Genomic DNA, 26,895 nt, shown 5'->3' with positions numbered 1-26,895 from the left:
TCCCCGTGGGGCAGTCAAGGAGAGATGGGGGGCAGGCCACGCTCTGTGGTGGTTTCCTGAGCATTCCATGTCCATTCTGGCTTCCAGAACAGCTGGTATTTGAACCGCCGACCTTTCGGTTAGCAGCAAGCTCTTCACCATTGTGGCACCAGGGCTCCTGCATGGTGCCCGCTGCCCGCTGTCCCTTGCAGACCCTGGCAGGCACTAGGTGTTGGTTCACTTAGCTGGGAGCTAGCATGTTGACAGCCCTGACGCCAAGGTCTGTGCCCTGAGTGGTGCCAGGCTGCAGGGCACCATGCAGGGTGGGAGGATAGGGCGCATTTTGTAAACAGTTTGTTAGCTCCATCTGCAGCTTTAAGAGAATCCAGTCCTGTGGTTTGTGAAAGCCCATCTGTCCCCTGGCCTCTCAAATGTTAGGGCCAGACCTGCCCTATCTCCATGAGCGTCCCGGGAAGATTGCCTTCTGTCTCGGGACCCACCACTGTCTGCCGCTTCTCATTCCCGAGGTGGCAAGGGCTGCCTGTCCCCGGAGCTCCGAAGCCTGGGCAATGAAGTTTAACAATAACAACCCTGCCCGGGGTGGATCCCAGGGCCCAGCCCTCTTTCCCAGCGTGTTCTGTCCTTGGGCACCCTGACAAGTGCTGGGGAGGGAGGACAGGGATGCCCCAGGGAGAGGAGGAGGGGGACTGGTGGCTGGTCATCCCCGATTTAGGACAGTTAGCAATGTGTCCAAGGGCACACCTCTCCTTGCCCTGTGCTAAGGAGGCGGCAGTGGGATCTTGCTTGCCTCCGAGGCAGAGCCGGCGGCATGCATCCCGGGAAGCTGCAGGGGGAGAGGCTGTGGAGGGCCCCATTGGCTCAGGGAGGGATGGAGTCAGAAGCACTGGCTTCACCTTGAACCCGACCCTGGTCACATGACTGACCTTCAAGGTCCCCAAGCCCCTCGGACCAAACTACTTGCCCTCAAGTCAGTTGCGAATCATGGAGCCCCGAGAGGGCAGGGTCAAACTGCTGCCCTCATGGGCAGGGTTTCTGAGGCTGTCCTGTTGCTCAGAAGCAGCTGGTGAGTTTGAACCACTGACCTTTCGGTTAGCAGCAAGCTCATTGGGCCACCAGACTCCTGCATGGCGCCCGCTACCCGAGGTCCCTTGCAGACCTTGGCGGGCATTGATGTTAGCTGACAGCTAACCTGCTGACAGCCCCAGAGCCTCCGTCTGGGCCCTGAGTGGTGCCAGACTACAGGGCGCACAGCCTTGTCTAAAGCCTTCTACCGTGTGTGTGGCCTTAGGGAGGCTGGGGACTTGGTGAGTCTGGATGGGGCATTCAGCCTCCGAGTTTCAATTGTTCATCTGCGTGATGGTGTGACTGAGAGTCACCCTTCCTTCCCTCCATGTAATCATCAGATCAGATGGCCCCAGGCCCTGCGTTCAAGGTCATCACCTTGGGAGAGTGTCATTGTTCCTCTAAGCCTTGGTGTTTCCAGCTGTTCAGTGGGGTTAACAGTATTCCTGGCAGAGGAGTGAAGAGTCTTCAGAGAAGGGATGGGTGAGGTGGTGCTCCGGTGCCTGCGCTCAGGGTGGTGTCCGCGTTTCCTGTCCCTGGTGAATGGTGACACCACGGGCTTGAGCTACCATCCTGAAAAGACGCCTGCGCGTTCTGCAGGACCAGTCCCCGCCGGTCCCTTCATCAGGGGCGGGGGAAGTGCCACCGGCCCTGTTCTTGAGGTCTGAGGGCTGTGGACAAACAGGATTCACTGCTGCCTACACCCAAGCTGAGCCCCCATTTCAGAAGCAGAAAGTTGAGTCACTCATCCCAGAATGTCCTGTCCCCGCCCACAGTGTGATAGCCACCAAACCCCCATGCCTTCGAGTCGAGTCTGACTCACAGCGACTCTGTAGGACAGAGCGGAACGGCCCCCTGGGACTTTCCTCATGGGAGCAGAAAGTCTCCTCTTTCTCATGAGGCACTGCTAGTGGGTTTGAACCACCAACCTGGCAGGTCACTCAGCTCCCTGCCGTCAAGTAGATTCTGACTCATAGCAACGCTGTAGGACAGGGTAGAACTTCCTCTGTGAGTTTCTGAGACTCAAACTCTTTACAGGTGTAGAAAGCCTCATTTTCCTCCCGTCAAGTGGCTGATGGTTTCAAACTACCGACATTGTGATTAGCAGCTCAATGCATCATCGCTACAGGGCCACTGGCACACTGAAACAGTCGGGTTGAATAAAATGTCTTGCTACTAGGGTTCCAGGTCTCACACACACACAGGTTCATTCCAAACTGACTCTCCTTAAGGCGCCTTTAGCGGGGCTGGGGATGGGGTGGAGCCCAAACAAAACTGGCATCCGAGGGGATCTGCCAGGCAAATTAAATTCAAGACAGAGAGGTCAGCTCTCAGAAGGTTATTGGAAACTGTTTGGGGAACTCCACCGGGGTCATCTTGATAGATTTTCTTGCAGGACATTGGCCAATCATGGGGGCTGATGAAGAAGTTTTAAGAAAACTGGAAACTGCCTCAGTGAGAAAAAACCAGCAGTCGCACCAAGGGAGGGACCTCACCCCACCCGCCCTACAGCCTTGATCTTGCCGCTGCAGATTTCTTCTTGTTCCTCAAACTCCAAGAACATTTCACAGGAACACAATGAAAGCCCCTTGGGGCTGCCCAAAGGGCTGTTTGGGCGTGGTCTAGATGAGACTGTAGGATTCTTCAGGGAAGGCACAGAGAGATGGAAACATTGCTTTCAGAAGCGTCAGAGGACATGCCTGAAACAACAGTGCCACATTTTGATTGGGGAAAAAAAAAGGTGTCTGATTTTGTAAGCACTCAGCAAAAAAGAGAGTCCCGCAGTGAGATGGACTGACACCGGGGCTGCAACAATGGGCTCAGACATAAGAACTGAGGCTGGTCCAGGACTGGCGGTGCACACAGGGTCACCCAGTGGCACCTAACAGCAGCCACCATCTCACAGAAATTGGTTTTGACTTGCCCTCATATCTAGGGTCTGTCTCTTTGAGCCTTCGTTTCCCCAAATGCAATGAGCTTCCACGAGGTCTTTGTGGCATCTGACAGCTGTCTAAGTGGGACCCAGAAGCGCCTCTCTAGAAGGGATGTCTGGCTAGCAGATTATGGTCAGATCCAAACAGAGTTGGTCGCTGGGAGCACCCCGAAAGATCTCCCAGACCAGAAGCCAGGCCAGACCTTCCAAAGGTGTTCTTTCCAAGACACCCCATCACCTCTGTTCTTTGGCATTGCCTGGTCACCATGGCAACGCAACCCCTGCCAGGACTGAGGGGGTGGGGACAAGGATACTGGAATATCACCTCCCTGGGCCCTGACCGGCCATGCCTCAGGTTCGGGTTGCAGGGAGCTGGAGTGGAAGGGACTGTCCTGGGTCCTGCTATCCAGGGCAGCATTCATACTAATAACATGTTCATCAGTAATAAAGGTGACTTATTAATAATCACTTATTAATTGATAATGGTTTGCCATGTATTGAACACATCCGTACCCACTACCAGACACTGCATATAGATACTTCAGCCCTAATGAAAGAGGGTGTGAAAATGTGGGGAGGAAATGTGGTCAGAGGGTTCTCAAGGTTTCACAGCTGGGGGTTGGCCAGGCTTGGATCTGTCTGTATGTGGAACCTACCTGCCTGTCTAATCCCTTTGCTGTTCCAGGGCTGCCCCTGATGAGGGCCATGAGGGTTGAGGGGCAGATTTGGGAAGCCCCAGACTCCTGGAAGTGGCAGACCTTGGGTTAGAGGGGGACAGCCCCTGTGGGAGATTCAGGCTGGCTGGCTCTTGCCCCTACCCACTCCCTGTTCAAACTGGCCAAGTGGCACCCTGCTAGAGGGCCCCATGTCTGCCCACCCCAAGCCCAGGAGGCTTCCCGGGACCGGCCAGCCTACAGTCGGGCCTCTGGGGGGCCTGGCCTGATGCCTGCCCCAGACTCAGCACTCTGCTAAGTCCGTGCAGGGGTCTGCAGGTGGCAGCGGTCGCCTCTGCCTGACCACCCACTTAGCTGGACCGTGCCTGTGCCTCCGCCGTCAGATCTTCCACATGACCTATGACCTGGCCAGCGCTGTGGTGCGCATCGTGAACCTCATCGGCATGATGCTGCTGCTGTGCCACTGGGACGGCTGCCTGCAGTTCCTGGTGCCCATGCTGCAGGACTTCCCAGACGACTGCTGGGTCTCCATCAACCACATGGTGGTGAGTGCCCCGCCCCCACCCGCAGGCCCCGCCCCCACTTGGAGTCCCCAGGAGGTAAGGTTCCAAGGTGCACACACCACCCCGCACCAGTCGGACACGTGTCACATTCGGAACTCCAAGTGCAGAGCTCTGGTCTGGGTGCTGGGTGGGACCTCTGCCTCCATGGGAGGCCAAAGTCCTGGGTTCCCTCAGGCTGGGCCAGGCCTGGGGAGGCTCCTGCAGGGTACCACTGCCCCCAAGGACTTACAGAAAGACAGAAGGATGCCATGCAGGTGACTGCCTGCTTCACCCACAGAGCCAGGCTCACCTCACACCAGGCCACTGTGGGGTTGCTCCCTGGGAGGCCTACTAGTCCCCCCCACCCTCCCCTGAACCCTGAGGGTGAGAGAAGCCACAGGGCAGCCTCCTCCCACCCCCGCCCACCCCCAACCCGCCTGCTACAGCTGGAGGGAGAAGGGCCCTGGCCCTGTGAGCCTGAACAGCCGGCTGACCACTGCCCCTCTGCCCCCCTCAAAGTCTTTTGGGTTTGGGCTGAAGGCAAATCCTACCCCCGAGCCCCAGGGGAGGCGAAGTTAGCTTTGAAAGAGGAGAAAGAGACCCTGAGGCATCTTTCAGCATCAAACAGGCCATTACAAAGCAGTCTTTTGATGAGCTAAGTGTAAATGAATCGGCCATATGGATTGAATTTCCCAGTCCCTGGAGTCCTGGCAGGGAAGCTGGGCTAGAGGCAGCTGGGGGACTGGGCTGCCCTCTCATTAGCACCCCCACCCCCTACTGCAGGATCACCCTGTCTGGACTGAAAGGCACCAGACCTGAGGGGCTAGGTCCGTGGCTTGACTGCAGAGTTGTCCGGTGCCTCCTCCTGATGTGGGAAGGCCTAGTGGGTGCCAGGTGGGCCCGGGGAGCCTCCTATGGTGCCCTGGGCGAGTTCCCACACTGATGATCTGTGAGCAGAGATACCCGGGAGGCTGGGGGGCTAGACACCCTGTCTTGGATGGTTTCTGGTGTGGGAGTCACAAGCTTCAACTCTATTCAATTCGAGATGTGGCCCTGCCCTTCTGTGCTTTCCCCAAGACTTCCAATGGCTGTGGAGACAAAAATAGCCGAGCCTTGCTCCCTCCCTCCTCCCCACCCTCTGGTGCTGTGCACGCTGGAGGGGGCAGGGTGGCATAGTGGGGCCGAGGGGAGCAGGGTTCGCTGTGGAGGTGGAGTCAGCTCCGGCTCCTCTGCTTGATGCTGGCCCAAAATGAGGACAGTGTTTGCAGCCGTCTGCCAGGGCCTGTCCCCCCAGGGGAAGTGGATCTGGATTTATAATTGAGGTCAGTGGGGAAATGGGCTTTGCCGAGCCATAGCCTGGGCGCTTAGCGGTGGAGCTGTTTCTGTGACAGCCACGGGACACCAGGGTGGTCCAACCTGGAGACAGACGTCTGTGTCTTTGGAGAGTTCCAGGCTGCCCCTCAGGCCCTGAGAGGTCAGACCCTACCGGCTGGCTCCATCCTGCCTTTTGTCAGGCCATCTGGTGTGCCCATTTCCCCGCCCCTCTCCCCGAAGCCCCGCTGTAAGAGACCCCAGCCCCACTGTAAGAGTCTGCACAATCACCACCGGTGCTCTGTTCAGGCCTCCTGGACCCTCGGGTGCCGACCACTAGGAGGGAGCTAGGTGGTGGGGAGGGGAGGAGGCGGAGACTGTCTTCAGCAGAAAGGCCTGTTCCCTCATTGGCCTACACCCATTGGTGGGGGGGCCCACATCCGTCTGTTTGTCGCCCTTGCATCTGCCCACAGAACAATTCCTGGGGGAAGCAGTACTCCTACGCCCTCTTCAAGGCCATGAGCCACATGCTATGTATCGGCTATGGACGGCAGGCGCCCGTGGGCATGTCCGACGTCTGGCTCACCATGCTCAGCATGATCGTGGGCGCCACCTGCTACGCCATGTTCATCGGCCACGCCACCGCCCTCATCCAGTCCCTGGACTCCTCTCGGCGCCAGTACCAGGAGAAGGTAGGGCAGCGAGCCACAGTCCCCCAGGGCCTTCCGGAGGCCCTGCCCACTGGCCATTCCCAAGAAGGGGTCCCCAGGCCTGTGCTGAGGATCGAGGGGGCCACCCTTAGGTGAAGACTGTCTCAACGCCATTTGGTACTTAGGGCTAAGTACCCTTCCTTGCTCCTCGCTGGTGAACAGAGGGCCGGCTCTCCTGGCAGACCCTCTGGGTCTACTCCTGGCCCCCTTCTCAGGGAGCCTGCCTTCCCCACGAGCCCCTCCTTCCCCGCCGACCCTTCCCATCGGCGGCACGGAAAGGTGCTCCGTTGCTCCCTTCTCAGAAGCAGCTGCCCTCCTGCCATCTCCTGCTTGGGCTACTGTCAAGAAGCCAGTGTGGTCGGCCTCCTCTTCACGGGCAGAGTGCTCAGGAGAGTTCATCCGTACTGAGCCCCTGGCCACCTCCCAGCCCCTGAAGCCCCAGTTTCCTCTGGTCTCTGAGACTCTTCTTGGCCTTCATCTTACTTAACCTCTCAGCAGTCTGGGCAGGGCTCATGGTCCCTTCTTGGGGCTGTGGTGAGTCAGTGGAGAGGCTCACGTTTGAGTCCCAGGCAATGACACCTCACGCTCAGCCACCTGTTCCTGGAGGCCTGCGTGTTGCTGGGATGCTAAACCGATTTCAGTGGAGCTTCCCAAGTAAGAGAGACTAGGAAGAAAGGCCTGGTGACCCACTTCTGAAAACCCCATGGAAAACCCCATGGACGACAGGGATCTGATCCACAACCAGTGGTGGGGATGACACAGGACAGGGCAGTATTTTGTTCTACTGTGTGTGGGGAACGGCAAGTCAAGGGCCACCTTGGCAGAAGCTAACCATTGTGACTTCTCCATTGGTGCCCTTGACCCCACTGAATCCATTCCAACTCCCAGCAATGCTATAGGGCATCGCGGAGCAGCCCCCAGGACAGAGGAGTGGAGCTGTCCTGTAGGGTTTCCCAGGCTGGAAATCTTTATTGATGCACACTTCTGTAGCTTGTGGGTTCAAACTGATGACCTTTCGTTTAGCTGCTAGCCACCTTTAATCTTTGTACCACCAGGGCTCCACCCTAACCCCACTCTCCCGCCCGCCCTCCTGCCTCACCGGCTTCGGTAGCCTGGTCACCATCAAGTTGATTAGGACTCGTGGCAACTCCATACATGTCAGAGTAGAACTGCGTCCTATAGGGCATCCAGTGGCTGAGTCTGGGGAGCAGGTCACCAGGCCTTTCTTTCGAGGCACCACTCAGTGGACTTGATTAGCAGCCGAGCACATGAACTGCTGGTGCCACCCAAGGACGGACACCCTTCTCTGGCTCGTCCTTCCCAGCCTTCTGTTCTCCATCATCCCTTGCTGCTCAGGTCCGACCTCTCTGCACCTCTGGCTAGATGGACTGTCTTTCAAGTCCACTTGTTTTATGACCCCCACACCACCTCACCCGGGTGGATGCCCATCTCCCTGCCAAACCAAACTCACTGCCGTCCAGTCGATGCCAACTCACAGGGACCCTACTGAACAGTAAAACTGCCCCTGTGGGTTTCTGAGGCTGTTCATCTTTACAGCGGCTGACAGCCTCATCTTCCTCCCATGGAGCGGCTGCTGGATTTAAACCTCCAGACTTTCAGTTAACAGACCAAACTGTAACCCACTGCACCACTAGGGCTCCCCTGCATCTCCATGCAGTGTGGCCACAATGATACCATGAAGCCCCACCTCTCCAGCCCTGCATTGCCTATCAGATGCCTCCCGGCCACCTCTGCTTCATCACGTTGAAAGCCTAACACTCTTCCCTCCCCATGTTCTATCCTGAAGGCCTACCTCAGAAGCTCCCTTTCCCCCACCCTAGCCAGCCACTGCCCCCACCCCAGCTTCTCTCTCACCCAGACCACTGACTCTAATGGGCCACTGGGCTCGAGAGCTGGTGCCAGGCAGCCAGGTTCGCATCCCAGGTCCAGCTCTGTGAGCCTGAGCACGCCACCTCACTTCTCTGCCTCAGCCCCTCTTTTGTGCAATGGTGAGGGCGCCCCTGGGTGGGCAGTTAACCCACTCTCACTGCCATCCAGTCAAACCCCCTGTGGGTTTCTGAGCCTGCAAGTGCTTATGGGAGTAGAAAACCCCGTCTTTCTCCCATGGAGTTGCTGGTGGTTTCAAACTGCCGACCATGTGGATTGCAGCCCAACGCATAAGCACTACACCACCAGGGCTCCAGAAACAGCATCCTCGGCTGTTAATCAGAAAGTGGCCAGTTTGCATCTGTCTGAGACACCTCAGAGGCAACACAAATCAGCTACTGAAAACACTGTGCAGCACAGTCTTACACACACCCCACACTCACACAACATAAATACACATTCAAACAACTCATACAACACACACCCCATACATGCACTTATACTCATAACACACACTCACTCATATACACACACACCGCACATAAACACTTATACATTCTCTCACACACTCATACTACACACACATATACACACTCTTTTACACCACACAAACAGTAACACTCATAACACACACACACACACACACACACACTTTGAACTCACTGCGACTCTATGGGACAGAATAGAACTACTCAAGATCTCTGAGACTGTAACTCTACAGGAGCATACCACTGCACCTTTCTCCCCTGGGGTGGCTGGTGGGTTTGAACCTTTGACCTTATGGTGAGGAGCTCAATGCTTGACCCATGACATCACATGGCAGCTGGCGGGTGTGGTGGTGGCATCGGGCTTGTGAGCAGTGAGTAAATGTGCACCCAGCCCTCAGGCCCCTATGAGCACATAGTAAGCCGGTCGTCCTAACCTTACTAGCTAACAGATCCCACTCCGCCTCCTCTCCATCCTTCACACGCGCCACGCTAGAGTGACTTTCAACGAACTCATGCCTGCTTCCGAGCGCCTCCCCATTGCCCTGGGGATGCAGATGAAGTCCTAAGCGCATTCTCAGCCTGAGGCTAAAGGGGTATAATCTGGCCCCTGCCCTTCCCCCTCTTCCCCCCACTGGTGTCTGCAGCCCCTGAGCAGGCTTCTCTGATTGCCATGGCCATGCTCTTCCCTGCGAGACCTTGGCCCAGGCTCTCACCTGGGACTCTCTCCCCCTCGTTTTCACCTGCCAAGTTCTTCACATCTCCTCCTTAGTGAAGCCTTCCATCACCTGTCAGCCCCCACCCCATCACAGTGCCCCCAGGTACCCTCCACTCCTTCTTCACCACACGCTGCACCCCTGCACTGATTCAATCACAGGTGGTCATTAGTTATCCGGCTCCACAAGGCCAGGGTCCAGGTCTGCTCTGTTCTCTGTTGTGTCCCAGGGCCTGGCACACAGTAGGGCTGCAAGTGGGCTCATCCATGGGCCATCTGCCTGCCGCCCTGGGTGCTGACCCAGCCGTTCCCTGGTTGGGGTGACACAACATGACCTCGTTGAAGAGTACAGACCAGGTCCCAGGATACCAGGAGGGGAGAGCTTGGGGATGGCTTGCAGGGGGCAACGAGTTAGAGAGTAGAGGACACAGAAGGAAGCACATTCCAGGGGGGTAAAGACCAGACGGGAGAGAGGAAAGAGTTCCGGGTCAGAAGAGAGGGGCTTGGAAGGGGAAGTAGAGAGGGAGTCAGGTTATAAAGGTCAGAGAGGGGCTTAAGGTAGGAGAGCAGGCAAAGAATCTATCTGGGAAGATAGGGCTCAGTGTGTGACCAGGATCAGGGCTCAGTGTGTGACTAGGATCAGAGCTCAGTGTGTGACAAGAATCAGGGCTCAGTGTGAGACCAGGGTCAGTGTGTGGCTAGGCTCAGGGCTCAATGTATGACTAGGATTCAGGTTCAGTGTGTAACCAGGCTCAAGGTTCAGTATTGGACCAAGGTCAGGGCTCAGTAAAAATATAAATATATTTACTTATGTACATGCCTTTATTTAGACCTCTATGTGTGTGGCCAGGTCAGGGCTCAGTGTGTGAGTGAAGTCAGGCGTTGGCCTCTGGCCAGGTCAGGAAGACGGAGTGGAGTTTTTCAGGTAGAGGCCAACTGCACATGGCTTTCCATTTGAGAGGCAACCTGATTTTTATCCTTTTATTGAATAGTTTTCCAAGCCTTACTGATTCATCCATAAATCTCTCTGAAGTGTTACCTCCCCTCCCTTCCCACTACCATCTCTCACCTGGCCCACCTCAACAGCCTGCTCCCCTCTTCCCTCCTTCCTAGACCCCACCTTCCCACTCCTATCGGTCCTCCATGTGCTCCCAGAGGAATTCATGGAAACAGCTCCAGTTCTTCCAGCTTTCTGTGTACCCAAAGGCAGCCAGGGAGTCACTGCCCCTTGGGTGGAGGGATAGGAGGAAGAGGAGGAGCCACATAACTTAGAGCGGACAGAACAGCGGTTCTCAACTTGGGGGTCTCGACCCCTTTGGGGGGTCGAATGACCCTTTCACGGGGGTCGCCCGATTCATAATAGTATCAAAATTACAGTGATGAAATAGCAATGAAAATAATTTTATGGTTGGGGGGTCACCACAACATGAGGAACTGTATGAAAAGGTCACAGCGTTAGGAAGGTTGAGAACCACTGAGATAAAGAAGCAATTGGTTGGCGGACCTGAAGAAGCACGCCCCTCCCATTTGCCAGGGGAGATTATTAAAAGCACCAACCCATGCACCCCTCCAGAGCCCTGCACAGGGTTCCCCTACCTCGGATTGTTCCTGAGGTTACAAGGGCCTCCCTCACTGCCCAACTCAATGGCCCCTATCCCTAGTCATTCCTCCTTGCTGCCCACCACCCAGAACTGTGGAGCAATGCCCACCCTTCACTCCGGTTCTTATTTGGGTTTGGGCAAACCTCTCTTTGAAAGCCCCTGCCCTAGGCCTTCTGTGGACTGGACTCGTCCTCGGTCATGTGGCAGGTGGCCACCGCTGGGGTGACCTCACTGTGATGTTCGCCGTAGGACAGATGAGGATGGGCCAGGCACTTCTGCTTCCGTTGCCAGTCGTCCTGACTCCTTGCAGCCTGGTCCGGCTGCCTGGACCCAGACAAGGAGCCAGCTCTTCTTGCGACCCTGGGGCTTCTCTAGATGACAGTGCAGCTTAGAAAAGACCTATGTTCAGAGGCAGCTTGATGGATCTCCTGGGCCAGGCTTTGGACAGTCCATATTGCATAGCTTCCCAGGCACGGCCCCCCACCCTTCTTCCTAGGAGTAGACATAGTAAGGATGGGCTATTCTGATGAAGTCCTCTCCCTGTAGGCCAGGCAGCCGGGCACTGGGCACCACACCCACACAGGGGACCTCAGATGTCAGAGAGCCAAGACTGGGGTGGTGGCAGCTGGGGAGGCAGCCGACTCGGTGTGACGCGCCCTCTGTTTCTCCCCGCTGCAGTACAAGCAGGTGGAGCAGTACATGTCCTTCCACAAGCTCCCGCCGGACACGCGGCAGCGCATCCACGACTACTACGAGCACCGCTACCAGGGCAAGATGTTCGACGAGGAGAGCATCCTGGGCGAGCTGAGCGAGCCGCTGCGGGAGGTGAGCCGGCTGCTAAGCCGCCAGGGCAGGGAGCTGGGCCCTCCCACCCGGCCGCTGCCGCCCTCACCGCCCACCTCTGGTCCTCTTCCCACCCGTCCGGGGAGCAGGAGATCATCAACTTCAACTGCCGCAAGCTGGTGGCCTCCATGCCCTTGTTCGCCAATGCGGACCCCAACTTCGTGACATCCATGCTGACCAAGCTGCACTTCGAAGTCTTCCAGCCGGGGGACTACATCATCCGCGAGGGCACCATCGGCAAGAAGATGTACTTCATCCAGCACGGCGTGGTCAGCGTGCTCACCAAGGGCAACAAGGAGACCAAGCTGGCTGACGGCTCCTACTTTGGAGGTGAGGCAGCCAGGGTGACTTGGAAGAGAGGGGGCCACTTCCAGGGTTGGGCTGTATGACCATGGCCTGAAGTGGGGGCTGGGAGCCCTGGGATGGCAGAGTGGGGCTGGGACCCCATGCGAGCCACCGCCGAGGCTCTGGGCCAGCCTGTGGGGCCCGAGGAGGCTCTGGGAATCCTCTCAGACGGGCCGGAGGGGCTCTGCAATCCCTCCGACCGCCACGTGCCCGCAGAGATCTGCCTGCTGACACGGGGCCGGCGCACGGCCAGCGTGCGCGCCGACACCTACTGCCGCCTCTACTCGCTGAGCGTGGACAACTTCAACGAGGTGCTGGAGGAGTACCCCATGATGCGGCGCGCCTTCGAGACCGTGGCGCTGGACCGCCTGGACCGCATCGGTGAGTAGTGGGCACGGGGGCTGGAGGGCCAGGGCCCCTGATGGCCTGCCCGCGCGGCCCGCGGCCCCCACCCTCCACCCCTCCGGCTCAGCCTCCTGCTCTTGCTGCGTGCCCCAGGCAAGAAGAACTCCATCCTGCTGCACAAAGTCCAGCACGACCTCAACTCGGGCGTCTTCAACTACCAGGAGAACGAGATCATCCAGCAGATCGTGCGGCACGACCGCGAGATGGCCCACTGCGCGCACCGCGCCCAGGCCGCCGCCGCAGCGCCCTCGCCCGCGCCGCTCATCTGGACCCCGCTGATCCAGGCCCCGCTGCAGGCCGCCGCCGCCAACACCCCCGTGGCCATCGCCCTCACCCACCACCCACGCCTGCCCGCCGCCATCTTCCGCCCACCCCCGGGGCCCGGGCTGGGCAACCTGGCGGCCGGGCAGACGCCGAGGCACCTGAGGCGGCTGCAGTCGCTGATCCCGTCGACTCTGGGCGCCGCCTCGCCCGCCAGCAGCCCGTCCCAGGTGGACACGCCGTCCTCGTCCTCCTTCCACATCCAACAGCTGGCTGGCTTCTCCGCGCCCGCCGGATTGAGCCCTCTCCTGCCCTCGTCCAGCTCGTCCCCGCCGCCGGGGGCCTGCGGCTCGCCCCCCGCCCCCACTCCGCCCGCCGCCGCCCCCACCGCTGGCCTCAGTCACTTCCACAAGGCGCTGGGCAGCTCCCTGTCCTCCTCCGACTCGCCGCTGCTCACGCCGCTGCAGCCCGGCGCCCACTCCCCGCAGGCCGTCCAGCCGCCGCCACCGCCGGCCCTGCCCGGGCCCGGCGCGGGGGGCAGAGGTGGCCTGGGACTGCTGGAGCACTTCCTGCCGCCTCCGCCCTCGTCCAGGTCCCCTTCGGCCAGCCCCGGGCAGCTCGGCCAGCCTCCGGGGGACTTGTCCCCAGGTCTGGCCGCTGGCCAGCCAAGTACACCAGAGACGCCCCCGCGGCAGCCTGAGCGCACGTGCTTGGTGGCAGGGGCCTCCGGGGGGGCCTCCCCCGTAGCCTTTCCCCCTCGAGGAGGCCCCAGCCCCCCTGGCCACAGCCCAGCCCCCCCCAGAACTTTCCCAAGTGCCCCGCCTCGGGCCTCAGGCTCCCACGGGTCCTTGCTCCTGGCCCCGGTGTCCAGCCCCCCACCTCCCCAGGTTCCCCAGCGCCGGGCTACACCCCCTCTCACCCCAGGCCGCCTCACCCGGGACCTCAAGCTTATCTCCGCCTCCCAGCCAGCGCTGCCCCAGGACGGGGCGCAGACTCTGCGCAGAGCCTCCCCGCACTCCTCCGGGGAGTCCATGGCCGCCTTCCCTATGCTCCCCAGGGCTGGGGGCAGCGGCGGCGGGGGCGGCGGGAGCCTTGGTCCCCTGGGGAGGCCCTATGGTGCCGCCCCCGGCCAGCATGTCACTCTGCCCCGGAAGACATCCTCAGGTTTTTTGCCACCCCCACCGTCTTTGTTTGGGGCAAGAGCCAGCTCTTCTGGGGGTGCCCCTCTGACTGCTGCACCCCAGAGGGAACCGGGTGCCAAGCCTGAGCCAGTGCGCTCCAAACTGCCTTCCAATCTGTGAGCGGGGCCCTGGCCTCCTCTCCCTCTTCTTTTTCTTTCTTCTCCCTTCTCCCTTCCTTCAGGTTTAACTGATTAGGAGGTATACCAGTATCAATAATAATCACCATCAAAAGATCAAAAACAAAACAAAAAAACAGAACCCTCACCAGAAAAACAAAGACAGCAGAACATAACCAGGTATTCTTAGAGCTATCGATTTTTGGTCACTTGCTTTTATAGACTATTTTAATACTCAGCACTAGAATCAGGGGTGGGGGTGGGGAGAGGCAGGGCCCAAATGCAGAAGCCAGAGAATGGGCGGGCAGGTGGGCTAGGGCAATGGGCGGGGCCTGGATCTGGGGTTCCCAGGGCAGGCTGCCCATGGTACTCGTTTCCAAAATCCACCACCAGCAGCCCCTGAGCTGTGAACTTGGAGTTCCACTGTGCTGGGAGTCACCCCGTTCCCTGGGAGAGGCTACTCTTGGGGGCATTCTGGGCAGCCTCAGACCCCCACCGGGTCCTGGGGACAAAAAACAGCAGGGCCTGGAGGGCTTTGTGTTTTTTCTACTGCAAACTTAGCAAGATATGTATATGACTGTGCATACGTATGTAACGTGTATATGTACAGCTCTGTAGCGCCCTGTAGATAGCAACTCACATGTGCGCACGTGTGTGCGGTCTAGTGTAACCCCATGTCACCAGGACACCCAGGTCACCTCACATCCAGCCACCCGCTGTGGCCCGCAGGCTGGACACTGCAGGCACTGGGGGATGCGGTTCTCGCCGGGCCTCAGGGAATAGGATGCCCCCCCAGGGCCCCTCAGCAAGCCCCTCCTCCCCATCTCTGGTCTCAAATCTGGTCCCAGCCCAACCTCTCTCTCACCACATGGAAGCAGAGGACTCCGGGCTGTGCCTCTCCGGTCCCAGGAGTCCTCAAACACATCGCTTGTCCCATGTGAATGTGGGGTGGTTAAGGGGTGGGGGTGGGGGGCCTTCTATTTATGGAGTCTGCTCAGTGCCAAGCACTGGGGTAGCACTTCACACACGAGCTCCTTCAGTGTCTCGAAGACAGGGAGTTTCGGGACTCTGCCTTCTCCTCATTCCACAGAGGGGGAAGCCTGGGGCTGGGGAGCTTTCTGTAATTGTGTAACTAGGAGTGGTAGTGCCATAGCTGATCTGAGATGGACACGTTCCTCAGAAGACTGGTGAGGGCCCCCCAGTTCAGTGCAGAGGGAAGAGAGAGCCCAGACTTGGGAGGCAATCGGACCCAGCTTCCAATCGGCCACTTCCTATCTGTGGTACCTTGAGGAGTTCTTCACTTGCCCAAGTCCAGCACCTCCTCTGTGAAATCGGAGTCGCCACATCGCAGGACTGCGAGGACCAGAGAAGCAAAGCCACATGTGGGGTGCTCCGGAGGCCCAGCGGCTGGCACATACCCCATCGGAGGTGCTCGACAATCACATCTCTCTGCCCACCCCATGTTCCCAGCCCATTGCTCAATGAGGTGGGTGGAGGGCCCATGGAGCTCTGGGAAGCACGCCGTAAGGGCCCATGGTGGGCTGGAGCCAGGTCCTTCGAGGAAGAATTGAGTGAAGGGGAGGCAGTGGCGGGAAGTTTTCACAGTGAGGCTGGCCTTGAGGGGCCTACAGAGGCAGCAGCTTGGCATGAGACGCACAGGCGTGGGGCTTGAGTCAGAAGGCAACTAACTGGGAGCCACAGCAGGTTTCCGAGCAAGGTGAAAGCAGACCTGCTGCCTCCCAAGGCAGAGGCCCACCGGACACTCCAGTGGTGGGCAAGCTCAGGATGTTGGGGAGGTCTGGTTCTGCCCTCTGCAGAGATGGGGAGGCAGTGAGGGCCCAGAGAAGGGGTTGAGGGAACAGAGATGAGAAGCCCTACCCTGGGGCCACTGGAGGGAGTTCTCAGAAGCAGGAGGATTGAAAAGAGGAGTTCCGGCCTCAGTCTGCAGCCATGTGCCCTGCTCTACCTGTAGGCAGGCAGGCCGCTCAGAGGGCAGCAGAGTTTGACCCAAAGCCAAAATCCAGTCTGGGAGGCAGCGGGGAAGGTGAGCAAGGGGCAGGGCATGAGCACATTCAGGAGCCCCCTTGTCATCAGGGCCGGGCCTAACCACCCTCTTCTACAGCAAGCCGCCCCCCCAAGTCATGCTCATTTTATAAAAGTGCTGACCCAACCCAGCCCCCTTCCCAGAGACGACTGCTCCTCGTCCCCTGCTCCCTACAGTTTTCGAATCTTCCACTTTTAAAACAGAAAACGGTCAATGTACCGTATTGTATATTTTATTTAAATAAAAAAAAATTCTAGCAGATGCTGCCTTTTTCCAAGGGTTAAGTGGGGGGTGGGTGGGCTTGCCGGTGGGGAGTGGCTGCTCCGGGCCAGGCCCAACAGATGGGTGTGCAAGGAGTGAGGCCGTGGTGGGCAATGGAGGGGGGGGGGCGCCTGGCCCCCATGCCCTGTGCTGTAGAAGCAACTGTGCTTATGGGCCGGTGAGACGCATGAAGGAGGCCTGTGGATGCCAGCATGCCTTTTGCTAGTGGAAGAGGGCAGTCAAGAGTTGGCATGAAATCCCGCTGGATGCTGCAGGACAAGGAGAGGCCATCTCTGCCAGATCACACCTGCTCGCAGAAGCTGGAGGGCCCTGGGAGACAGGCGACCAGGCTGGAGGAGGGGACGGGGCCAGGCCAGGACCTGCTGAAGTCGCTGGAGCCCAGCTTAGATGCAGAACCTGAGCCCTGAGCCCCAGTGGGGCCTTCATGAGGAGGAGGAGAACGGGTCCCCTACCGGGGGGCCCTGAGTGTCATGTTAAGCCCAGCCCCCCAGCCCTGGTCCCCAAAGCCTCTGTTAAGTCCTCAGACAGCCCCCTCCCTAGCCCCATAGTTCCAGAACTTCCCCTAGAGGGAGAGGCCCAGCGGGCAGCGGGACAGGTGGTGATCATGGGGCTGGCAGCCACATCACGGGGAGAGCAGTCTGCTGAGGAGAGGGAAGTCCTCGGGAAAGGACAGGGAACCCTTTTCTGCCACTGTTCCCCATCACTGACTCTGGAGTGGATGCTGTTTCCATGGTAATTGGCCTGGGAATCCTGTTGCTAAGGAGGAAGCTCGGCAAGCTCTGGCGTCCCCATGACAACTGCCCCCTATGGCCTGGGCTGCGGTGTTTCCTGGGGACCCCACAGGGACAGCAGGGTAAGGACACAGGCTCACCTGTGATGGGGTGTCCGAGTGTGGGGAGCCAGGCTGGCCCAGACCGTATCTCTGGGGCTTCTCAGACAGGCAGTGACTGTGACGAGGGTGCAGGGGTGGGAGGTTCTGGCTGGAAGTGATCAGGAGGATCCTCTGCTATCCACCATCCAAGCCTCCCACATGACGAGCCCTCCACAGCCCAGGCCAGCCCCAGACCTTCTCCCCGGACATCTGTCTCTCAACCCCAAAAGGACACTCGGTCAGTGCCCAGGATGTGCTTGGTGTGTTCATGTCATCTCAGTCCTACCTCAAAATCACTCTACAACGTGAGCCCACCTTAACCGTCAGTGAGCCAGAGGACAGGCACCCCAGGGTCCTGGGAGGTGCAAATTGTGTGCAAGTAGCTGCTAGCCTGGAGCTTGGTAGTTTGAACCCACCCACAGGCTCCAAAAAGACAGACCTTGGGGAGGACCGAGACCCAGTGTGTGTCAGACTTGACGGTAACAGGTTTGACAGACACCCAGGCTCTGAGAGCCGGACTGGATGGTCCCTGACTAGGGAGCTGGACAGCCGCAGAGGGAGAGTGCGTGAACGGCCCTCGGGGGAAGCCACGCCTGCTGCTTTCTGACACACATGTCAACCCATTGCAGCATGGTGGGGCAGCACTGCCTATAGAGGGAGGCCCTGGGAGGGACCAGAGGTAGATGATGAGGAGGCTTGGCTGCTAAGTGAAAGGCCGGGGCAGTTGGAGTCCCCTTAGAGCAGCGGTTCTCAACCTGTGGGTCGCGACCCCTTGGGGGCACGAACGACCCTTTCACAGGGGTTGCCCAATTCATAACAATAGAAAAATGATAGTAATGAAGTAGCAACGAAAATAATTTTATGGTTGGGGGGGTCACTACCACATGAGGAACTCTACTAAAGGGCTGCGGCATGAGGAAGGTTGAGAACCACTGGCCTAGAGGAACCACGAAGGAAATGCCTGAAGCTACTTCTGAATACTCAGCCACTGAAGCCCTGTGGGCTCACCATACCAGCTCGGACACCACTGGCTGTCTGCAGAGAACTGACAAACAAGTCCCAGGGTCCCTGGAAGATAAGGTAGAAGTGCCCCCGTGGGGTTCCGAGACTAATTCTTTTATTGTTTTTGAAGCAGTTTTATTGGCATATGAGTCGCATGTTGTGCAACTCAATCGCACCATCATCTTAAAAGGAGTCGTACAATCATCACCACAATCAATTTCAGAACTGGTTCTCCCTTCTGCGCTCGTTGTTATTAGGGCTCCCTTGGGAGAAAATGGAGAACTGATTAACAGTTTTCTCTCAGCAGAGCCCAGGTGGTGTAGTGGTGATGAATTTGGCTGCTAACTGCAAGGTCAGCAGTTCGAAACCATTAGCCTGCTTCGAGGAAGAAAGATGGGGCTTTCTACTCCTGTAAACAGTGACAGTCTCGGAAACGCACAGGGGGCGTTCTCCTCTGTCCTAAGGATTGCTATGAGTCGGCATCGCTCGACGTAGGGAGTTTGGTTTTGGTATTTCCCCCCAATCTCCCCTGCCATCCCCTCGAGAAATCACCAATCCAGTTACTGTCCCTATAGATTTACCCATCCTGGATGTTATACATACAAAAGGGACTGTAACTCCCTATGGGAGTAGACGGCGCTGTCTTTCTCCTGAAGTGGCTGGTTGTCTCAAACTGCTGACCTTGCAGGTAGCAGCCCAACACGTAACCACTACCCCGCCAGGACCCCTTTACAAACAAGAACAAGGGCTACACATCTGCTTTCTTTCTCTCATCACCACGTACCAGCAATTCAGAACCACCGCATCAGGGTTAAGATACTCCTCCTCACTAAGCAGACGTCTCCTCCCCCACTGAAAGGCCACTACACCCAGGCTTCTCTGCCCAGGGGCACCCACTGAGTTCTGGCTGCCGATGCAGGGAAGGTTGGAAGGGATCCTTTCTACCTTCATGTGGCTAAATCAATCCAGTTGGATTTTATTATTTACGAGAGCTTTTTGGAGCGTCTAGGTCTCCTTCCAGCGCCTACTGTTTGCTCTTCTCAAACGTCTGCAGTGTTGTGTCAACTCCTCACTTCTCTCCTGGGGAGTCACTTCCCCTGCCGTCCAGCTCTGGCCCCCTGGGCTCTGGACCAGGTCTTCAGCGGCCCAGGGGCCAAGGCCCTCTCAGCTGCCTGCTGAGCTTGTCCTTAGTAACCTCACTCTCTCTTCACTGCCCCATCTTTCTGTTCAAGCTCAGCTTTGGGGCTCCTCTTCCTCTTGAGAGGATGCTCCTCTGGTCTCTGGCCTTGGCTCTGGGCTTCTCCCCCAACACACATCCTGAGAGCGACTGCCCTGGCCACGGTGACCCTGTCTGAAGTGGTTCCTGGAATTCCGGCCCCAGCAGCCTGTGTTTCAGCCTGGGGGACGGAGTCTCATCCTTTTGGGACAGACCTCTTTCATCTCTGCAGATGGCAGGACACTTGGTGGCATAGTGGGCTACTCATTGGCTTGCGAAGCCCAAGGTTGGCAGTTCGAAAACACCAGCTGCTCTGAGGGGCAGAGATGAGGTTGTCTATCCCCATAAGAAAACGGCAGACTCAGAAACCCGGAGGGTCGTTCTACCCTGCCCTGAAGGGTCACTGTGCGTCAGAATCGACTTCATGGCCTGGAATTGAGGCACTGTAGAGCAGGGTCTCTCCCGTTTCCCATCCTGACTTCGCTGCTTCATATGACTTCCTTCTCTTCGGGGTGGAATATTTCATCCATACAAAAATTGGCTACCCTCAAGCTGATCCTGACACATGGGCTGGGCCGGTGACTCCAGCTCCACCCAGATACCCCTGCCTCAGAGAAGCAGATCCCTGGGCTTGTTATTGGACGTGCCTCTGGTGGGTTTGAACTGCCAAACTTTTGAGGCACAAAATGATTTGTGCCACTCAGAACTCTTTTATATTGCATGACATATAAACGATAAAAATAAAATGAACAGCTACGTACTAGTTGAAGAAACAGAACAAAATGAATGCCTTTGAAGGCAGCTGTGCCGTCCCAAAGGTGTCCCTGGGCGGCACAAGCTGTTAATGAATGCCTCCAGCCGTTCACTGGGAGGTTGGTGGTTCCTGAGATGCCTAGGAATAAAGGCCTGGTGGTTTCCTGCTGAAAAACAAGTCGCTGAAACTGCCCCGCAGCACAGTTCTCCTGGCACACGTGGGTCACCGCGAGCTGAACTGATCTGACGACAATGTTCACCACCTGTATCCCTTCCCCAAGGGAAACCACTGACCGCATTGTACCTTCTCATCCCCTAGCATTTCAGGATTCGTTCTACTGCCCTGGACAATAGATGCAGCTGTGTTACAAGGTGGGGGGAGAGGTGGTTTTGAAGGCAGTTGCCTAAAATTTGATGTAGACTTTTTGGTGATAACAAAAAGCCGATGGACTTGTGCTGTTTTAGTGTTGTTTAAAATACCTTGACAAATAATTCCTTGCACCCAGGGTGGGCCACACCCCCTCTACCACATGTATACATCACTGGATATATATTTTTAAATCACTTTATTGGGGGCTCGTACAACTCTTATCACAGTCCATCCACACATCCATTGTGTCAAGCACATTTGTAGCCATCATCATTCTCAAAACATCTGCTTTCTACTTGAGCCCTTGGTATCAGCTCCTCATTTTTCCCCCTCTCCCCAACCCCTCCCTCACGAACCATTGATAATTTATAAATTATTTTGTCATATCTTACACTGTCTGATGTCTCCCTTCACTCACTTTTCTGTTCTCCATCCCCCAGGGAGGGGGTTATATGTAGATCCTTGTGATCAGTTCCCCCTTTCTACCTGACCGACCTTCCCTCCACCCTCCCAGTATTGCTACTCAGCACTGGTCCTGAAGGGATCATCTGTCCTGGATTCTTCCCTGTTCCTATACGTACCAGTGTACATCCTCTGGTCTAGCTCGATTTGTAAGGTAGAATTGGTGTCATGATAGTTGGGGGCGGGGTGTGTGTGTGGAGGAAGCATTTAAGAACTAGAGGAATGTTGTATGTTTCATCATTGCTACACTGCACCCTGACTGGCTTGTCTCCTCCCCACGACCCTTCTGTAAGGGGATGTACAGTTACATAAAGATGGGCTTTGGGTCTCCTCTCCACCCCGCACTCCCCTCATTCACAGTGATTTGATTTTTTGTTCTTTGATGCCTGATACCTGATCCCATTGACACCACGTGATCACACAGGCTGGTGTTCTTCTTCCATGTGGGCTTTGTTGCTTCTCAGCTAGATGACCACTTGATTATCTTCAAGCCTTTAAGACCCCAGACACTATATCTTTTGATAGCCAGGCACCATCAGCTTTCTTCACATTTGCTTATGCACCCATTTGTCTTCAGTGATCATGTAGGGAAGGTGAGCATCATGGAATGCTAGTTTAATAAAACAAAGTGTTCTTGCATTGAGGGCGTACTTGAGTGGAGGCCCGATATCCATCTGCTACCTTAATAATAAACCTATAAATATATGCACATAGATCTATTTCCCCATCATATATAAACATATTTACATATGTACATGTCTGTATTTAGACCTCTATAAATGCCCTTTGCCTCCTAGCAGTTTCCTTTATTTCCTTTTACTTTCCTCTTGTCCCACTATCATGCTCAGTCTTCATTTGGGTCTTAGTCATTCCTCTAGGTTACATTGCCCTTGATCAAGCCCTACCAGGCCTCTTACACCCTCTTGCCATTGATTTTGGATCACTTGTTGTTCCCTTGTCTCTGGGTTGGTTAACACCACTTCCTATTCCCCATCTCCCAAGTCCCCACCCCCACCCCAGAACCGTAGTCCCATTGTTTTCTCCTCCAGATTGTTTATCCCGCCTATCTTATCTGCAGAGATAATAACATGCACAAAAACAAGACAGAGCAAAACAAAGCAACAAAAGCAAAGAACAGTGTAAGGTATAGGGTTCATGAGGGAGGGGGGAACTGGGAGGGAGGGGGGAAAATGAGGAGCTGATTCCAGGGGCTTAAGTGGAGAGCAAATATTTTGAGAATGATGAGGGCAATGAATGTACAAATGTGCTTCACACAATTGATGTATGGATTGTGATAAGAGTTGTATGAGCCCCCAATAAAATGATTAAAAAACATAAATTTATTTTTGGTGTTATTTCATAACTGCAATTTTGCTACTGTTATGAGTCATCATGTAAATATCTGATATGCAGGATGTATTTTCATTGTTACAAAATGAACAGAATTAAAGCATAGTGATTAATCACAAAATAAGAGGGGGGGGGAAGCAAAGAACCAATGACAAAAAAAAAGAAAAGTCTGTAAATAGTTCGAGGTCTGTGTGTTGACCTTTAGGAGTGTTTTCTGGTGGGGTTTGATTGGGTGCCACGCCCTGACCCCAAAGTCTATTTTTGGTATTCCCTCGGGACTTCCTTGCTCTGTTCCCCTTACTGTTCTGTTGCACGCCCTTAGTGTTTTGTCTCCCGGTGGTGGAGTCAGATGGGGTGCAATTCCCACACTGTGTTTCCAGTGTTGTCCCCTTAGGGCTATGGGTCAGTGAGGGATGTCATATCTCATAGTGGGGCCGGCCATGTGGTCCTCTCTGTGCATTGGCTGCTCTGAGCAAGGATATTGTCCTCAGGGCTTTGTGGGCCAGGATGTGCTCCACTCTCTCTTCCTTCCCCTTCAGTTGCTCCTGTGTGCTCTGATCAGACATGCCCCTCTCTATGAGCTATAGCTTCAGTGCCATCCTCTGAAGTAAATTCTTCTGGGGGGAGGGGCAGGTGTCCACATAGCTGGGATTGGAGTCAGCCCCTCAGACCTCTCTACTGGCTCCCTGCTTGATGCCGGTCTGGTGCATTCACATCTTGGAGCACCTGGTTGAAGTCTGGTCCCTCTTTCCCTGTGGAGATATAAACAATGCCCTCCCCTTGGGTGGGTTAGACATCACTGGATATATTTGTGAAAATTTTAACTTTAGATAAATAATTTCATGCTGGATGTGTTCTGTAATAATTTCTTTTTCATTCAGTACTGCACTTTGGAGGGGTCCACTTGAATGCGTCCAGAGATAAACAAACTCACTGCCATTGGGTGGCTTGCGACTCATAGTGATCCTATAGGACAGAGCAGAACTGCCCCTCTGGGTTTCCAAGACTTAGTGGGAGCAGAAATGCCCTATTTTTGTCTCATGGAGCTACCGGTTGTTTCAAACTGCTGACCTTGTGCTTAGTAACCCAAGGTGTAAGCTACTGTGCCATCAGGACTCCTGCCATTTATTTGCATGGCGCACAGTTAAGTCATATTCCCTGCACTTGAGTGAAGGAGCATACCAGCCCTCCCAGGTGCATACGTCGGGACATGGACATGCTGCTCCATTGCAGCTGTAGACAGTCTTGCCCTGGCTCCTGCTGAAGGTGTCTGAGAGGCCTCTGGGCTCTCTCTTGGAGTGGAGTCACGTGAGTCACAGAGTGGATCAATCTTCCTTTACAAGGCGATGCCATGTGATTTTAAGTCGTTCTAACAACGTACATTCCCACCTGCAGGGTAGCCTTACTTTTACTCTCACAGAGCTCTTACATCCTTGCCAATAATTGGAATCCTTAGACTTGCTTATTTCTCCCAATCTAGTGATAGCTAATTGCATTTTAATGTGCAAATCCCTAATTACTCGTAAGATTGAGCTTCTCTTCGTATATTCATTGGCCCTGTGTGTTCCCCTTCCTGAGAAATATTTGTATATGCATTTTGTGTAATTTTCTAGTGCTATGTGAATTTTTATTATTGATTTTTAGGAGTTTTATACAAACACATACACACCCACACGTGTGTGCCTATTTGGAAAACAAATCCTCTGTTTATTATCCGTGTTGTAACTATCTTCTCCCCAGTTTATGGCTTATAGTTCACCCTTTTGTGCAGGGGATGCCCTTTGATGAACAAAAGTTCTACATTTTACCGAGGTCTAATCCAGTCATCTTGCCTAAGGTCTGGTATTTCCTTAGTGCTAGTTAAGTTGTGTCAACTTGGCCCAGCCTGTACCAGGGATTCTCAGTGTTTGTCAGGTAAGACCTACTGGCTTCCCCTGATGTGTAATCACAGGGACTGCATCACAGTGCAGTCAGCCCCACCGTGGAATCTGCTGTGAGTAGCCAGTCAGGTGTGAGAAGATAAAGGGTAACATGCAACTAAGGTCACAACCCTGATGATGTTTCCTGGGGCCCAGGGTGGGGGGAAGTGGATCCTGTGGGGAGCTGCTTCTCTTCTTGTTGGACCTGGCTCTTGTGTCCAGCTGATCAACTTCCAGTTCTCTGGACGTGAGCCCACAGCCAACCGCGCTGCCTTCCAACCTTGGGTTCACTGCACTCTGCAGGCATGAGCTGGCCTGCTGACTTTGAGTTTATCTGCCTCTGCATCCACCAGTCTGTGGTCTTAACATCTGACCATGGACTTGAACCAGACAGGACTTACCTGCATCTACAACTATGTGAGCCATTTGACATAACGTTCTTTTTCTATATGTAATTCAGGAGAAAGATGAGGCTTTCCTACTCCTGTAGAGTTTCAGTCCCACAAATCCACAGGGGCAGCGCTACCCTGTCCCATAGGGTCACTGTGGGTTTAGTTTTGGATCTATCTCTTTATACGTGTGGTAGTTACATAATCCGGTGTCAATTTGGGACTTGATAGGATGAAGAGCGAAGGGGTGGAGTCTGTCAATTGGATCATAGCCAATGAGGCCTCTGTGTGGGCATGGCCTTCTCCTGAGAATTCTGGGAATTCCTGGATTTTCTCCTTGGAGGTGGGAGATACACTCACTCTCTGCTGACTTCCAGCAAGACATCCCTGAGGAGAAGCCACATGGACCTACCCTGATGCAGCCCTGGGAACTGGAAGAGCCAATGGAGACCCCCTGCCAGCACTGAGATGCTTCTACCACCACTGACTTTGCACCCACTGGCCTGTGATCTTCCTGCATTCGGCGTCACTGCATGTGTTTTGTGAGGCCGGTATCAGACATATGGGCTAATATCAGACTTATGGACTTGATCTTGACTGGGCTGGATGTCTTCTCCATGTTCGACTGCTCTTGTATATAAACCTCTTTCTTGTACACATGAGTTGTCTATGCATATGTTTCTCTAGTCTACCCGGACTAACACAATATGCTGTGTGGTTGCTGTTGCTTCTCTACAGAACCCAGCCTAACACAGTGCCATTTCTGCTGCTTTAGAAATCCTTATTCTTAGGCTATAAAGATGTTCTTCTATATTCCGTTTTAAAAGCGTGATGCTTGGCTTTCCACATTCTACCTGGCCTTGATTTTGGATGTAGCGTGAAATCACAGTTCCATTTCGTCTCTGTCCCATGTGGGCAGCCAATTGCTCTGACGTCATTTATTCTATGAGCCATACTCATTCGGAACATCACTTCTCTTATAGAGCATGTCTGCATCTGAGCGGGAACTCTATTTTTTACCATTAGTTTGTCGATTCCTATCCAGATAGCACATTGTTTTAATTACTATAACTTTATAAGGTGTGTTGATAGCTAATAGGGAACGTTATCCACCCCCATCATTATCATCTTCATCATCATCTCCCCCTCCCTTCCCCTCCTCCTCCTCATGGGTATTTTATAATCAGTTTATCAAAATGGATAAAGAATTCTGTAGGTGCTCGACTAAAATTACGTGAACGTGATCAAGAAAGTTTAAGTATGTACATGGTAGAACGTGCCTCATAGTCTGGTCTTTCATGTCGTTGTTGTGGGTCTTCTTGAAGTCTGTTCTGTTGGGCCCCAAACTCATGGCAAGCCATGCACAACAGAGCAGAATCCAGCCAGTCTCTGCAGAGCTTCTGTCGGCTGGTCTTCAGGAGCAGAGCAGCAGGTCTCTCTAGCTCATGTGAGTTTGGAAGCTCCACTGAAATTTCTTCAGTATCAAACAACCTGTAAGCCTCTAGTGACACACGAGGGTTGGCTACTCTTGAGCTACATTGGCCAAGGATTGAACTTGGATCTCCCACATGGAAGGTGAGAATTCTACCACTGAATCATCAATGCCTTCTTGTTCTATATTCGCCAGGGTAATTAATACTAGCTGCTCCAATAGACAAGCCCAACATTTGAATGATTTAAAATAATGATTTATTCTAATTCAGATAACGTCCCATGCCAGGCCAGGAAGCCCCTTTCCTTACTGATACCATCTTGAATTGCTGATCTCCAAGATCATTGTAGGAGGTCATCAGGCAGCTAGGGTGGTGACCGACTCTCAACTACATTTAGCTACAAAAGAGGCCAAGGTATTAATTGTCTTGGCCAAAGCTTTCAACATAGTTTTGCCATTTCCTTCATGAAGGTTTGAGCATTTTATTGGATTTATTCCTAGTTCTTTACATTTGTGTTGCTATTGCTAATTGTATCTGTTTTGTTTTGTTTTCTTCTTTTTCTTAGCGAGGCATAATTTACACACAAGAAAACCCATCAATTTTAAGCACACCATTCTCTGTTTTGGGAGAATTATACTTTCATACTACCCTCTCAACAATTACGGTAGACAACATTCCCATCACTCCCTAATATTCCTTCTATGCCTTCATATCCCACTGTGATCAAGTCTAA

At 54.8% G+C, this 26,895-nt stretch overlaps 1 protein-coding gene across 1 annotated transcript in view; it reads left to right on the top strand.

Moving 5' to 3' along the window:
* The window catches only part of HCN4 (hyperpolarization activated cyclic nucleotide gated potassium channel 4), a 25,510-nt gene extending 11,188 nt beyond the window's left edge, over positions 1 to 14,322 (top strand). Inside the window, exons 3-8 of the mRNA XM_045285665.1 lie at positions 4,053 to 4,214; positions 5,996 to 6,214; positions 11,599 to 11,745; positions 11,853 to 12,093; positions 12,325 to 12,489; positions 12,607 to 14,322. Of these exons, the coding sequence (XP_045141600.1) occupies positions 4,053 to 4,214; positions 5,996 to 6,214; positions 11,599 to 11,745; positions 11,853 to 12,093; positions 12,325 to 12,489; positions 12,607 to 14,075 (2,403 nt within the window). The 3' untranslated portion in view covers positions 14,076 to 14,322. The remainder of the gene's footprint in view (positions 1 to 4,052; positions 4,215 to 5,995; positions 6,215 to 11,598; positions 11,746 to 11,852; positions 12,094 to 12,324; positions 12,490 to 12,606) is intronic.
* The last annotated feature ends 12,573 nt before the right edge of the window (positions 14,323 to 26,895 follow it).

Source organism: Echinops telfairi, unplaced genomic scaffold, assembly GCF_000313985.2.
Source record: "Echinops telfairi isolate 266 unplaced genomic scaffold, ASM31398v2 ScPeMD7_7475;HRSCAF=8513, whole genome shotgun sequence".
In the NCBI taxonomy this organism is placed as follows: Eukaryota; Metazoa; Chordata; class Mammalia; order Afrosoricida; family Tenrecidae; genus Echinops; species Echinops telfairi.
Note: the sequence above shows the minus strand (reverse complement) of the source record. Positions and strands in the feature narration are given on the sequence as shown.